Here is a 16,834-nt window from a genome sequence, read left to right on the forward strand (position 1 = left end):
ATTACTCTGAAAAGAACATGACTCTGACTCTTCTGTCTCTCTGCACTTCCAGCTATTGTCACGAGCTTCTCTATTCCGTGTGTTTGATCCCCTTCCATTCTCACCCCCAGCTGTGCATAGGTTGTAGGCCTACACAGCATTGGAAAGACACTCATTTTTAAAAAGACTGAGGATTTTTCAGTCATGTCAGTCTATTCATGTGATTACAGTGGAATTCTCACACACCTCTAAAGATCAGTGTACCTCTGTTTGCAAATGTCCATTTCTGCTGAATGTATTACAGCAGTTGCGTAAACCCTCCTTCGTGGCAAATAGGCAAATAAGACCATCGCAATGAGGTAAAATACACTAAGAACAGATTTTTAAAGTACCTGTTTCCTCAAACTTTTATTGTACAAAAATATCAGATGGTTTTGAATGTTCTGTTTCCCATTTGGGAAAATACATAATCTAAAATACACCATCCATGTTTTTTTTTTTTTTTAATTGCAACCAAATGTCAGTGCCACATGGGAAGATGTGAACCAATCTATCAGGCCAGTGCTACTACTTTTACTCACAGCTAAAATACTAACAAAGACAGATTCTAATTAGAGTAGGGTTCATTAGGCACCACTTAATGTTATTCTATTCTGTATCTCATTAAAATCTCATCTGATAAAATGTCTACATACAGTATATATTTTTTACTTGACGCCATTAGTGTATACTCTACAGCTTACAGTCTAGGGAGGAAGTTTATAATGCTGTTTTTTAACATTGTCTTTAAGAAGCAGAGTTTTTTCCAGTCAAAAACTGGTAAGAAATCAAAATCTGATAAGATTTAAAGAAAAATATACAATAAATGTTAAACTCAATCCCACAATACTCCCGATGATCTTTTGTCAAAGAAAAGACCTGATGGAAACAATATTGTATAACTGAATTTCCTAAGACAGACATCACACATTAAAAGTAAAACCAGTCTGTGCTAAGGGTCAGCCCCTGGTCAGCCTCATGAAACACAGAAGAGTGGACTTAGGGCTAGGTAAAAACTGGCTTACATTCAGTGTGGACATGCCTTTTCATTCATGTGAGGTAATGTGAGCAAAATTTTTATCTGTAAATTGATGTCAGTGGCAAAGCTATTTTTGCAAATGTGCATGGACTGCCATATGAAGAATATGTGATTTGTATGTGTGAGTGTCTTGCCAGGATTGTACACTAGAAACACTTACAAAGATACAACATACAGTCCTGGTAAACACACATGCATACACACACACACCATCAGATGTTTAGCAAGGGATTAATTAATAATTTCCATTACCAAAGCCAAAAGTACTGTTAGATCTCCCAAAATGTACTGTTCCCTTTCCTGCGATTGTTCTCTCCCCTTTCAGCTGTGTTTTTTACTGCTTCACTGAGAGCAGCATAGGCGGACAGTCTGAAACACATCCCTGCCTGCCTCATCTCTGGAAGGACAACACAATCCCAGGACCTGATCTCTTCCTGTCTCCATTTCCTGTCACGGTTATTTTATAGGCACCCAGCATGTCTACCAGAATGTTAATACAAGCAGGCTTCCTGTTGCCATGAAACACGCTGAAGATAATTAATACAAAGCCAATAGAAGACATTAAGTCTGTTAGTTTACCTTTAACTGGTATTAGGTAATTAAGAAAAAGGAATTTAGCTGATAATTCTTACTTCCCTCCCTAGCTTCTACTTGATTTTTACATTGTTTAATCTATTGAATGAACACACTACTCAACACAGAAGGTAATTTTACAAAACAACACTGTTAGTTCACCATTACGTGCTATCAAATGCATACAGGGAAACAAAAATACACTGTAAAAGGACCATGATAAAAAACAACTGGATTCTGGCTTGTTGTTCATTCTCTACACAACCCTGGTGTAGGATACAGATTTTGATGGATCATATGATCTGAAATAAACTACAGATCCTATAATGCAACTCCTTACTCCTCAAGCACCCTGCTTGTAAGCAACAGTGTCAAGCAATGGTTAAGCAGCTAGACAGGTGAATAGAAGAACCTGAAAAGATGTTTGAATCATGGGCGGCACGCTGCTGTGGAATGCTTGAGCGTGTTTCTTGCAAGGTTTAAGCCATCTGTAAAGCACACAGATTATGTGATATAAGGCTAGTGACCTTTGACAGCTGTCATGAGGGGTATATTTGTGGCATGTGAAGTTCGAATCTTTCAGACCAAAGAAGAATATGAAACAGTAAGAACGCTGCCATGTCCAAGTCAAGAGCTTTTCCTGCCTTTTGTGTAGGGGTGCAAGTGGTGAATAATGCATGCTAGACAGAGGGTACATGTGACTCAACTGGGAATTGAACGCTCAACCTTCCAATATGGATGCAGCTTAGACAAGGCAATGAAACAATGAGTTGGTGATGGAGCTCGAGGAGAAAAAATAATTACTGTGCACTGTCATCATAGGTGCATTTCTCATCCTTGCTAGCAGGCTTAAATGGAAAGGGGATAGAAGAACACACACAAGGTCATGGGGCAGAGTTGCAAAAGAGAAGGCAAAGCTTGGGGAAGAATTTGGAGTTGACACACACAGGGTTGAGGGTAGAATAAATGACCTCTTAACCTTTGTGTCTGTACATGTCAACCAATAGCACTTTGTACTGTCCTCATCCTCAGTTGCTACCTTTGTCTCCTCCTCCTCATCCTCATCCTTGCTCCTCCCCCCCTCTCCTCCCACCAGTCTAATAAAAGAAGAGATGGTTATCATTATACCTCGGCGGAAAGCAAGCAGGAGCGTCACTGAATTTAATCTCCTCAGACAAACACCTCTTTACATCAACCTCACTGTGAACCCTCCCTTCATGCAGAAGCCTGTAGGATGATCAAAGCTGAACTATAGTGTGTGAGAAAGTCTAGTTCTGTGCTGTCTTTCTCTCTTCTTCAGCTTCCCCTTTCTTTCCCTGACATTCTTTCAAAGAAATCATCAGATGAAAAACACAAACCTCAAGACTGTTTGGAAGACAAAGCAGACAATGGTCTTGGAGAATATTTTTGAAGTCAAGAGCTGAGGGGTTTCCTCTTGCAAAATAAAAGCATGGAAGCAGATGTTTCTTTGTGCAAAATATGCATCTTTTACACTAGGAATAAATCAGATCTAATTAGATTTCTGTAAATAAAATCAGAAGCTAAGGGACTTCATCAACATGATGCTCCTTCTTCTGAGCACGCCCTGTGTGTATAGCACCATTTCCAGATCTGCAATGGCCCCTCATTGATCCTGTGTCAAACAGGACGGAAAAAGAAAGAGTTGTGTGGGGATGAAGAGCATGACAAAGGTTCATTCCAGCAGAGAGGTTAACAGTGGAGGGATTTGTGGGTAGCCAGGAGGGGGATATACAGTTAGGAGTAAGTGACAGTGAGTTGTGTGACTGCTTAGCCAGAAGAACGGAGATACAGAAAGAAATAAGCAAAGACCATTTTTGAAGTGACAAGGCTTTTTACATAATCAAGATTATTTTTCTGTTACCCACTGAACCAACTAACACGCAACAATAAAGACAGATAAAGATAATAGAGTAAAACAATAAGGGTCATTATTAATATGAAATAGTGCCCACACTCAGTTCAAATGTACGGTACCAGTCAGAGGTTTGGACAGGACACACCTACTCATAGAAGGGTTTATTATTTATTTATCTATCTATTTATTTATTTATTTACTATTTTCCACATTTTAGAATAATAGTTAAGGCATCAAAACTATTAAATAACACAAATGGAATTATGCAGTGATAAAAAATTATATTTTAGTCTCTACAAGATTTAAGTTATGGAAAGAAATTCATACATAGCCACCAAAATCACTATTTACAGTGGTGTGAAAAAGTATTTGTACCCTTCCTGATATTCTCTATTATTGCCTATTTGGAGCACTGAATGGTTTGAGATTTTCAATCCAAATGTAATATTGCACAAAGGAAACCTGAGGAAACACAAAACGCAGTATTTTAATGTTTATTTTGTTCTTTCAGTGAAAATAGTTAACATACATCCACATCACTCCTGTGAAAAAGTAAAGGCAAAAGATTTATACGTGATGAAGAGAAACCAGAGTGGATCCCCTGTGAAAAAGAAAATGCCCCTTTAAAGCTAATATTTGGTTGGACCACCCTTAGCGGCAATAACTGCAACTAAACACATCCTATAATTTGATATGAGTCTTGCACATCTCTGTGGAGGAATCTTGGCCCACTCTTGGCAGAACTGCTTAAACTCTGACAGATTGGTAGATCTTCGAGCATGAGCATGCTTTTTAGCCATTCAGATGTGGTCTTGCGTCTGTGTTTTGGATAATTGTCCTGCTGTATCGCCCAATTATGCTTTAGCTTCAGCTCTTACACACATGGTCAGACATTCACCTTCAGAATTGTCTGGTACATAGCAGAATTCATGCTTCCTTCAATAATAGCAAGGTGTCCAGGTCCCGAGGCAGCAAAACATCCCCATGCCATCACACTGCCACCACCATGTTTCAGTGTAGGTATGACATTCATGCAGTGGAATGCTGTATTTACATTTACTCCAGACATAGGAAAACTTGCACCCCCCAAAAAATTCCACCTTTTACTCCTCTGGCCACAGATACCAAAATTCTTGGGGATTATCAAGGGTCTTTTTAGCAAATGTGAGACAAACTTTGGTGTTATTTCTCTTTAGTATTGTTGAGTCATGAACATTAACCTTAATTTATGCTAGAGAAGCCTGTATTTCTTTGGGATGTTTTTCTGGGATCTTTTCCTGGATGAGGTGCCGCTGTGCCCTTAGAGAAATTTTGGCAGGTCGGCCACTCCTGGGAATATTCACCACTACTCCAAGCCTTCTCCATTTGGAGATAATGGCTCGCACTGTGGTTCCGTGGAATCCAAGAACCTTAGAAATAGCTTATTTTTTTAAATTTAAAAATACAACACCACAGAAAGAAGCATTATATATTACAAAAACTTTTATTGAAATACAAGTGCAGCAATTAAATACATTTCCCCTAATATGCATGTCAGTGGGAAAATATAAATATATATGGAAAACAAAATCATAAAAACCCACCCTGCCAACACAACTCCACCCTGCCCCTGAAAAACAATATTATAAAAATTGGTCCCCCCTGCCCCATCAACCCTGCCTAACCCCACCGTCAGAGCAACACAACAGCATAATCCTTCACAGGCCATATAGAGTACCTAGACCAGGAACTCGGCTGTCAGCAGTAAACGAATTTGTCCTCAGTGGGGAGGGCGACTGCCCCGCTGGCCCCCCAGCATTCTGTCTCCAGGTCGCCCAGGATCTCCTGCAGGGACTGCACTGGCAGCTCTGGCAGTGGGGCATCTAAATGGGTGGGCAGCCCTGGAAACCGAGCACCGAGGTGATGTTCTGTGGCGGGCACAGCCCAGCCGCTGTTGTACTGAGGGCAAAAGCCAGAAGGGGGCGTGTTCTCCTGCCCCACCTCCCAGCACCCAGAGTCGGGCGAGGAGGGGATACCAGGCTGGGACAGGGAATTGCTGCCCATAGTATAGTGGTCTTGGAAGCTGTGGTGCTCGTATGGAGGCAGAAACTCAGCCTGCATGGGGAAAATGAAAGCCTGTCTGAAGCTGGGGTCACCGCTCCTGGCATCCAGCGGCGATGGATTCCACAGGGACTCTGGGGACATGTGGTCTGGCAGCGACCCCCAGCCTCCTGACATGTGCTGTGGGGCCGGACTCTGCAGTGAGGGGCTGGTGCTGGTGCCCGGGAGCCTGCCCTGCCGCGGCCTACAGGAAGTGTTCCAGTAGCTGATGTCTCCTGACGACTGGGATTCCTCGGCTCCCCTGGCAGTGAGAGGCAGGAAGTGACCATAGAAACAGCTGTCGTCCATCTCCTCCTTCACCTGAGGGGGGAACAGAGGCTGGAGAGGTGGGGTGTGGAGGGCCGTTCCCTTCGGCATCGGGCCCTGGAGTCCAGCCTGGCCAGGTTGCATTTCCCCCTTTCCTAAAGTGTGGTGGTATGGGGGCGGGGTTTGGGCGGAGCCACAGGCACTGGTGTGAGGAGTCACTGGCTCCCCTTGCCAGGAGACCTTCTTATTGCCTTTGCTCTTCAGGGTTCTGGCTCTCCTGTTCTGGAACCACACCTGGAAAAAACAAATAAACAGACATTAGAGCACAGTGTTAGAATATCAAACATTAGATTGCAACTTGCATATAGTTGATCCTTACAGGAACTATCAGGCTTTCAAATGCCTGGGTTAATCATTTCCCAAATGACACAACAGCCATACAGAATACAGTCAGAGATCCCTGGCTAATCTCTCGTCTTGCAGCTGCCATTTGGACTCTATGTTGTCTGCCATGTTGTCTACCTATAACACCCCCATCAAAACAGACAGTAGATAAAAAGACACAGAACACAAATATCATCCTATGATAACAGGATAAACAGACAACTGATAGAGTATCAGCTGCCCATACACTTTACATCTGTACAAAGGCATCTTCTGTATAATCATTGCCATGCCATGGTGCCCCGGGGCGGAGGGACTGTGCCGGATCAGACCCAGTGCGGATGCTAACCTGGATGCGGGACTCCGGCAGCCCAGTGGTTTGGGACAGGCTCTCCCTGAGGCCAATGCCTGGGTACGGGTCGGTCTCAAAGGTGGCTCTCAGCAGCTCCACGTGCTCCTTAGAGAAACTGGTCCTCTTCCTGCGACTGGCGCTTCTGGACGGGGTGTCGGTGACTGGCTGCCTTGAGATATCTGGAGGGGAAAAAAAGGAGACACAGGCCACATCAGACCGGAGCCCACAGTAGGGAACAGACAGATGCATATACAAACACCATCTCCTAGTACTCTGACAGGCCCTGGGTGGGTTGGTGATTAAGAGAAAAGCACAGACACTTTTGGTCATTTAGTTTCATTATAATGTTGAAAAAAATTCATGAAGTTCATACAGTAGTTTTTGCAGTAGCTACCAAATTTCTGCTTTGTGAACTATGAAGAAACATCATTAGTTGTGACCATTATTAATCTGGTAAAATCACATTTGCTTTTTCTAATTATGCATAGGAGCATCATTAATTTATGTGGCAGACACCCACACATCCACACATCTGTCTCTACATTTTGCATCACCAGTTTCACATTTTGCAACCCATTTATATGGCATTTTACCAAAAACCATTCACCAAATAGTCCAGTACATCTGCAGTAACCCTTCCAAGACAAGAACCTGCTGCTCACAGTAGTCCTTACCGGTGTGAGAGTCCTTCCACATGGTGCTGATGGTCAGTTAGGATGTCTCTGAGGAGTGAAGGTTAGCACAAGTCCTCACAGTGTAGGTGCACCACTGGTGTCCTCTGATTCCAGAAGCATCTTTATATATACACCAGCGCTCCTCACCCTCAGAGATAAGTGCTTATTGGACGCTCTGCCCCTTGCAGAGATGCTAGTGTTTGGGGGCGGGGGTTCCCTTTGAAGGATTTAGGCGAGATCACACCTGAGTACTTTACAAAGATCCCAATCCACCACTAACCCCACCCCCCACCTCCACTCCATCTCCACCGCTCCCTTCAGAGCACAGGCAAGCACCTGGTAACACAGGTAACTGAAATGAAAACTCATGCTGAACATCTGCAGAAGTTCCAAAAATTGTAAATCATAATCAAGACCTTTCAATTCTGCCTTAAAACGCACATTAAATACAGAATGCCTTGTCTGAATGTTTGGTCAACATAAGAATAACCAAACTTGCATTCAATTTGACAAGCATGTAGTTTGTTTATTGTATTCATGAGCATTTGGGAATGACATTAACGTCTTTTTTATGCTCATGTTGTTTATTCTGGATTTGTTTTATGCATGAACCACAATGTATGAAAATCAGATAATTATGTTAGTATACAATGGTAAATGCATTAAAGAGAACACACAAGTCCACTTTTAACATATGTAACATTAATACAATGCAACTGCCTTGTTTATGTGATATATTAAATATATTCATTACTTATGCTAATATCATGGCAAATGTAAATCATTTCTTATAGCTGAATATCATTTCTAAAATATATATATAGAGGGAGAGAGATATAAAAATATACCTTTAACTCAAGTGATCTTTTGTAGATAATACTACTGTGTGTTAATATATTACTTACAAAACAACGCAAAAATACATAAAGACCTTAAACTAACACAAGGTCTTATTCTAAACCAAAAAGACAGCAAACTGCTCCCTATTGCAAAGATTCACACTTGCAAGCAGAATTTAGGTGTTACATACAAAACCTTTTTATTGTAATTTCTCTGCAAACAAAAAACTGAGGCCACTTCAATCAATAAAACAAAAGACTTTAAAATTATTAACTCACATGGCCACTTGTGAAACACTGCACTCTAATCAATGCAAGGTGCCTGAATAGAACCTTTTTGCAGCTTCTGTTTTTTCCTTTTCAAATACAGCAGTCAAGATACAGGCTATCAAAAGTGTTAAAACAAGGAGAGCTAATGGTTGCATTGTCACTAACTGGTTTCTTATCATTGGCAGTGCAGTCCCCTTTCAGGTGGGCAACTGAGAGGAGCTCTCTGGGTGTCTGCCAGGCCCGCAACTGGCTTGTCCAGACATGCAGGGTCACCAACGTCTGATCACATAATCAGGGCTGTGCAGTAAGACACATATTGATATGCCATAAATGAAAAGAACACAAAAATCATGGGTTGAAAGAGAAGTACTTTAGGGTGTTAAAAATACAGATGTCCCATATCAATAAAACACAAGAAAGCCAAGAAATGGAACTGAATACTTAGATGCCAATCATACACTGAAATACCACTGCAATTTTGTAATACAATCTATATGTTAAACATTTCCATTAACTCCTTATGTGATGGTGGAAGGGAGAAATGGCCATACTTTGGCTCAGCATGTTGATGCATGATGAATTGTAGGCTAAAGTGGCTCTGGTACTACCCCATCACATGATCCTTCCTGTGCATACCTGTAACCCACTCCAAAAAAATTTAAAATATGAACAAAATATAAGGCATAAAATGGTATACCCTATGAATGATTACAACACAATTTCACCTGAGATTATGACAGATGTAATTCTACACATACATGAAAGAATTTGTCTTAATTTTATAATTAATGCTACACTAAGTACATTGCAAAGGGCTCCCATGTATATTTTATTATGACAAATCCATGCACAGTACAAAATAAATGTACTCCTATTTGTTCATAATTTAATACACAGTGCAGTTGCATTAAGGAAACGCAGATTGATCATAACATGGCCTGCAAACTATATATCTGTACAATAAAGGTCGATAAACTGGCAAACATGATTAACTGCTGTTTTTAAAGATCAATATATGTCAGGGACTTAAAACTGTTCATTAAAATGCGTCTCTTATACGTTCATGATAATAAATGCAAATGTAGCATACGCACATGTTGCCTAAAATATATCAATTCATTGTCGTTGTCACCGTGTAAAAACTCGCTTCAGCCTTTCTTAAGTCGTAAGATAAAAGCCCGGAGGGCGATTAACAGCTTTGCAAAATGCTTGTTCGAAACAAACTATCAAACAGCTACCACTTAACAGCTCGTGAAAACTCCTGTTCACATTTTAAAGTAGTGTAATCCACTCAAAAAGATCATTCACAACGACCCAGCATGGCCTGGAGTCATAATAACTTAACTCGTCTTATGGAAATAGCAGCTCTGCTGCAAATCGTAACTTCAATACAATTGACATATATATGATCAAGTGTTCTTAAAAATACTTTATCACAACCTTCCTCACGTAAATTCAGTGACAAAGAGGCTCTGAACGATCGCACTTACTCATACTCCCGAATTCACTTAAAATAATTACATAATGACATACTGAGACAAACAGCAGTTCTCGCCCGTTTTGTTGGTTGCTGGTAATATATATATTTATATTTTTTTCTCGAAATTTTACGAGTATATGGCTTTATTCTCATTAAATTACGACTTTATTCTTGTAATATTATGACTTTTTCTCAGTTACGACTTTGTTCTCGTAATAATATTACGACCTTATTCTCGAAATCTCAGAATTTTTTGTCGTCAATGTGGCCCTAATACTCCGTCGTGCTTCTGATGTATTCATTTAATAAAATAAAAAACTTTAAATAATAAAAAAAATTAAAAACTGTAATAGAATCCTCAAGTTTACAGTTTGCCTTTGTATAGCATGCGAGTCGTAATAATAAAAACGGACTGCAATGCATTTATAATAACCAAGGTCCCATAACCCTGTTTATTACAAAGATCTCATTTGAGGCGAGGTCAGGTTTTTGTACGGGCTACATTAACGTGGGTGAAACATCTAGCGCTGATTATCATGGAACCACAAGGGGGCGCAATGAAGCTTCAACCGTTCACTATTAAGTAGTTTTCGATTTCCCCTTGGCACCCATTTAATTTACGAAATGTTTCACGATATTTTTTTCACAGCTACTTGCCAAGCATGGAATCTTTATTACAGTTAAAATAATTTTCAGTTGGTTGAAACCAATTGTTCTCCTTTTGATCAGACGAAGCCAGGCGTATTGTGCATGTACACTTTAACTGCACTGGGAATGTTGGGAGAGGTTTTCGCCAGGACAAGACACTAAAGCTGGGAACACATACTACTACTACAGTTACCATACAGACTACTACATTAAATATATGTAGTAGACAACAACATAATCTAATAGTTGTCCAGTTAATGGTAATTAGGGTTAAGTAAACAAAGACATACTAATATAGACTATACTAAATACTAATACTAAACTAGACATAATAATAATAATAATAATAATAATAATAATAATAATAATAATATTGTTAGACCCTCTAGATAAGCGTGCCTGTTTAATTATTAATTGTAATTATAACAACATCAACACTAAATAATAAGAATTATCCGAATGATAATAAACTATATCCAAATTAACACAGATATATTGTTACTATTACACAGCCACATCGTATTCTTTTTTGCGTTCCATGACATCCTTCCGATTAGCTGCACGGACACGTTTTAGAGTAGGACAAGGTGGGTCATTCAACCAGCGTAGTCATGGCGAGAAGTGACGGGTGTGCGTATTTCAGAAGAGCCAGTCTCTTTTGGATAGTAACAATCACCCTCTCTATGGGATATTATACGGTAAGCTCGGTAACTGTCAATCAAGAACAATTTCTTTGTTGTTTCCATAAATATCCAGATACAGTGGCTGGTAGCTAGTTCAGCGACACTTCATGTGGTGCCTTCGCAAACAGGTTCCGTATGATGCGGAACTAAACTACACAAGCTTGTCAGCTAACTGTCATGTCAAGTTACAGATAATTATATGACGCCAAAGTATAATTGGATTCTTATCTTAACAATAATATCCTGACTATACCTACGTTTTGTAGTTAACTAGCTAAATGTTGGTGTGCTATTGTGAGTCGGCTGTATGAGAATACAGTTCAACTTGGTAGTGAGGTAACGTTAGCACCACTGAAGTAGTGCGTCCACCATGAGTAGTGCGTACCTGAACGGGATAGGGACGTAACCCTAGTAAGTCAGTGACCACCAGCATAGTAGTTCGCCATCTAGCTAGCTCACTGGATAGCTATAATGCATCAAACGTGTGATAATCACATTCAGGTATTTCTAAACCATTCTCATTTTGTGTGATGAAATGATCAAACTGAATTAATGAAAAAGAATAGCAACAGTTAAGCCCCACAGTCTGATGTTTCTGGCTCTGAACATAGCTGGTTATCGACAATGACATGATGTTTATTGCTAATTAAAGCAATTGCTATATTGTACCAAATGCATCCCACTGGACTGGGCAGAAATGTAAAATGTATTTGCAGAGGCACAATGGACAGTGTGACAGCAGTTAATCTCTATGTTTCAGATAGACAAGGATAAGTTTAAACAACACTATCATGTAAAATACATACTGTATGCTATACAGTAAATAAAATTGCAGACATTTTGAGAATATCTGACATGTTTAATCTGTTTATACTGTATCACAAGTATTTTTTTATGTACAGGGACAGATTTTTTAGGCAAATTTAGTTGAGAAAGACTGTGGCGTTGAGGACTGTTGCTGAATTAAAAAGGTGTGAATGGTCAGTGTGCTCATGGTGAATGGTAGTTTCCCCATAGCCTGTTTTCTTCAGTGCCCCTGCAGAGCATCCAGGTGAGCAAAATGCTTTCTTTTTGAGTTTAGCATCTTGCTGTCCTGAAATAAAATAAATCAGTGCTTAGGGGGTTTGCTTTTGATGGAATGTTAAAGCCTTTGCCAGGACAGCCTGCTCGTCATCTCGCTGTGCATGTAATAGAGAATCCAGCAATGTTTGAGCGGTGGTGTGTGGGCGCAGTGCAGTTTGCCTTTGGAACAATGTCTGTGCTGAATTGAATTGAACTTTGATCGCTGATTGATCTGGAGCCTGTTTCAGCCTTGTTGATAAAGGCCAGCAGTTACTCTGAACCCGGAACAGGTAATCCCCTACTAGCGTGGTGTCAATAACAATAACATTGTGATAATGGCTCTTGGTCGTCTGCGCATTCAGTAGCCGGAAGATTGCAGTGTTGCACTAATCAGCAGAGATTATTTCCCCACCGCAGGATGCCTGTATCAATGTCTTGTCTTAAGTCTCCACCCTGTCTCTCTAAGTAATGTTATGTCTGTTGAATTAGTGGAAGATTTTTTTTTCAGGAGCTGTGTGTATCTGTGTCTGTCTGTGTGCATAACCTTGTGTTTCAGTGGGTAGTGAGGAAAACAGTTGATGGTGTGAGTATGTTTTAGTTGACAGTGAGTCAATGAGCTGACTGTGTGTTTCTTTTTGTTCAAGTGGGTAGTGTTTTGGCCAGATCAGCTCCCCTATGAAAGACTGGGTCCACTGGGGTCCTTGTCCAAATACCTTGTGGGGAATCACTACCCTATCATGTACTATGGGTGAGTTGTCCCCTCCTACTCCTAGGGCATCAGCATGCAATTTAATTTGTCACAAGGGATAGCAAATTTAATTGCATATAATGATTGATAACACTGTTACCTTTGATTAATATTTCCACAACAAGAGCAATTCATTAATGGAAACCAAATTACATATCCTGTATGCATTTCTGTTATGGCTGTCTAAGGCATTCATAAATACCAGTTTAGTTATTTAATATTTCCTCTCCATTTCCCAGACCTAAATACTTTATAGCCTAATTGCTGAAAGGAAGAGTGGGTATTTGTATTTCCAGCTGCAGAATTCTACAAAAATTACATTTTGTCACTGGTTTTGAATGGTTAAAATGTTAATGCAATCAAAAATTAAAGCCATGTTTGAATTGTATTTACCATCACGCCAAATCACCTCACTAGTGTTCTTGCAAGCCATGTGAAGCTGTTAATGAGACACCAAAGGAGCGACAGGGTTTCTGTAGGCCCAGTGCCACACCGCTAACAGGGCGTTGAATCATTGCACTCCTGTGAAATGTGCAAAGTTGTATACCTCTGGTCTGTTTGTGCCTACGGCTCCCTCCCTTTCATTTTACCTCATCTTTTTTTTCACTTCATACTTGGACTTTCATCTATCATCAAGGTCACACTCCCATTCTCAAAAACAATGGAAGTATCCCACTTGTCACATTGGTCGGAGCAACCTTTCACCTAGTTATCACCACCTATTTACTGCCCTTGTCCTGATTTTAGAGCCTTTTAGACAGTAGAGTCCAAATTAAAATGACATGTTGCTAACCACATGGAGTGGTGTCACATGAAGCAACACCAGTTAGCGTCATGAGATTTTTATTTTATGTCCAGTTTAAATTGTACCTCAGCATTTCATTCATTCTTAAACCTGTGTAAAAGCATTGCAGACCAGCAGAATGTTGTGAATATTTGGAAGGTTTGGATCATTCTTATTGTGGAGGCTGACATTATAATGGTATAAGGAATCCTTAAACCCTGTGCTTGACTGGTGCCGCTCTGTGTTTCAGCTGGTGGTTGGCCTGGACAGTTCACCTGGCTGAAGCACTTTACAGCCTGAAGGTCTGCAGGTGAGGTCACGCTTTGGAGCTGATTACTCATTAAAGAACACGGTAGAGCACTGCCTCAGGGCTACACTCTAACTGGCTATTCACAGAGGTCCCGTTGTGTAGATTCCAGTCCTCTCTCAGTGGAGAGGCTGGAGCTGTGCAGAATCTGCACAGCATGTCGCAGTTAAGCGCAGCTGTTACTGTCATAAGACCCACAGTGAGGCCGTAAGGAGACTGCGGGTACAGCTGGCAGCGGATGTACTCAGAGCTGAAGTCATGAACAGCTTTCTGTTATGAGTAGATAACCGAGTTTACATGAGACCACTGCCATTGACCAAATTATAAAATGTAGTTAAAGTTACACAGTATGCTTGAGCAGTAAGATATGTATATGCATGGTCAACATTGGTACATGACTATTCAAAAAAAAGCATCAGAATGGGGTGGCAGAGATCCTGGACTTTTGATTCTGTGTAGCTGAGCATGTGTTTGTACCAGTCAAGGTACAGTAAGTTCCAATGTCTGCTTCCTATTTGCCTGTTCTCCATAGCAACAAGGGGGTGGACAGTGTGACAGCTCGTGGCCTGTGGTTCCTCCAAACCTTCCTGTTTGGCTACGCCTCTCTCAACCTGCTGCTAAGATACAGGCCCGACCCGCGACCCAAACGCCACTGATACGAGTGAGCAAATCCACATCCTCCAACTGGAAGGTACTGACACCAACAAGACCCCATCATCTTGGCATCTGGAGCAAATGTCACAAAGCCCTACAGCGCTCTGCAGGACCGGACAACACTGGACTCTGCGGACTTTTCCATAATTCACCATTCAGCTGTGCCTGTGAGGACATACCCTCTGTGACGGGAGGGGCTATCTCTCTGGGCGCTGTTAAGAGCAGCCAGATTATTACCATTGCTTTACTGTCTGCTGGCATCAGAAGAGACATGGGTACATTTCAAACAAAATTTTACACACTTTTTGAAAACAATTCATCTTCTTTAGATCACACTACATGATTTGGTAAAATCCTCAAAGGGGGGTAGATTGTGTGAATTTTTAATATATTTAATTTGTAGGACTAGAGTAATGACCAAATGCTGTGATTTTTTAAAAATATCACCAATCTGTGTCTTTGAAGGGGGTATAGATTTTTATCCCCAAAAATGATCAGTAGTTCAGTGATCTGAAATCAGTGATCAAACATGATCAGTAGTAATCACTACATTTGTACCATAAATGTAACTGTCAGACAAAAAGGCCAGTAAGTATTTGATAATGAAGCTGAGGGCAAGAGTTTAGTTTAACAACTTTAGCATGATCTGAAATAGAGACTCGGCACACCAATACTGTTCTCAAAGGGTTCTCTCCTGTAGTGTTCATCCATTAGTGGGAGGAATCTGCTCTACAGTGAAACGGACCTTTAGTTAGTTCCAGCTTACTGCTGTCTGTGGTCGCTGTCCCCACAGTGACCAGAGCTGTGCTTCCAACTCAACTTTGTCAGGATGGTCACGTTATGGTCCTAAGTCCACACAGTGCTCAGCTTTGACAAGGTTTTCCTCTTGCATTCCCATTTGCTGGACTGACCTGGGACCAGCCTTAATTAAAGGATAACTGATGGCACTCCTTCTCCCTAAGAGATGGCTGCTGCTGTTGCTCTCTGTAAATCCTTAAATAAAGTGTGGTTGAAATCTCAGATGTCTCTTTGTCTTCGCTGTTGTCTCTCCTGCCCTACCTCCTCATTCCCATGTGGTGGCAGTACTGGCATTACCATGGAAACACTTTCATCTCACTGCATCAGTGCTGTAGGCTCCAAATATGGTCACTGTGATCCCTGTGAGTGACAGTGCGTACATACATGTGTGTATGTCAGTATATGAGTATGTGTGCACTTTGGTTTGTGTCCATTTTGCTATGCGCTTGAGTGTCTGCCTCTGTGTTTTGTGTGCGAGTATGTGTGCTTATACATGTGTGTACATGCACGCATGTGTGAATGTGTGACCAGCTATACCTACAGGAGCAGGGAAAAAGCGTCACTCCCAGGAGGAATGTGTAAGAACAGGGGTGTGTCGTTGGGAGATCAGGCATCTGCTCCTCACTGATCCAGCGCTAACCTACTGATCCTGACTGCTAAGAGAAAGAAAGGTCAGAAGGTTAGCAGGGTTTAAAGCTCAATGAGCAGAGAGGCAGGAAGTGCTGCCTTCAGGAGTGGGCGGTCTCCATGGTAAACACCATGTGGGACATTGCAGTGTGCGGGGAGGTGTGAGGTGATTTTTGTAGGTTGAGTTCCAAAGGCCTAGCAAGTGGACGCCTGTGTTGGAGACAAAATTGTTTTAACAGAACATAAACCAAATGATTTGCACATCTGAACTGAATGTGAAATTGATAGAATATAAACTGCCAGCAGCACAAATGTAATAAGTAAAAAAAGAGGAAAAACAATTTACATTTGCTAATTTAACACTCTTAAGCAGAGCAGCTTGTAAGAAGCTCATTCAATTGCTGCACGGAAACTGAATTAGTGCTAATGTTTATGTGTAAATGCTGTGCGTTGTAACAAGCTTTGTGCATTCATCTACACAAGAGTAGAATTGGATTATTATTCCTCTCATGTTTCCATGAGGCGTTTCAGATCTGTGCTGAGCTGTATTGAATACTTCATGGGTGGCAGTGTGGTGCTGAGGAGCTCTGTGTGTAAGCACACTGCAGGCTTGAATCCCACATGGTGCACTACTTGAATCACTTCTGTAGATACAAAGCTATTAAACTGATA

At 41.0% G+C, this 16,834-nt stretch overlaps 1 protein-coding gene across 1 annotated transcript; it reads left to right on the top strand.

The window, feature by feature from the left end:
* The first annotated feature begins 11,099 nt into the window (after nt 1-11,099).
* On the top strand, nt 11,100-15,710 carry tmem254 (transmembrane protein 254). The gene is made up of 4 exons (XM_036546862.1): nt 11,100-11,197; nt 12,889-12,992; nt 14,027-14,086; nt 14,616-15,710. Exons 1-4 carry the CDS (start codon nt 11,111-11,113, stop codon nt 14,737-14,739), a joined length of 375 nt encoding a protein of 124 aa, XP_036402755.1. The 5' UTR covers nt 11,100-11,110; the 3' UTR covers nt 14,740-15,710.
* Nucleotides 15,711-16,834: the final 1,124 nt, after the last annotated feature.

Source organism: Megalops cyprinoides, chromosome 15 (genome assembly GCF_013368585.1).
Source record: "Megalops cyprinoides isolate fMegCyp1 chromosome 15, fMegCyp1.pri, whole genome shotgun sequence".
NCBI lineage: Eukaryota > Metazoa > Chordata > Actinopteri > Elopiformes > Megalopidae > Megalops > Megalops cyprinoides.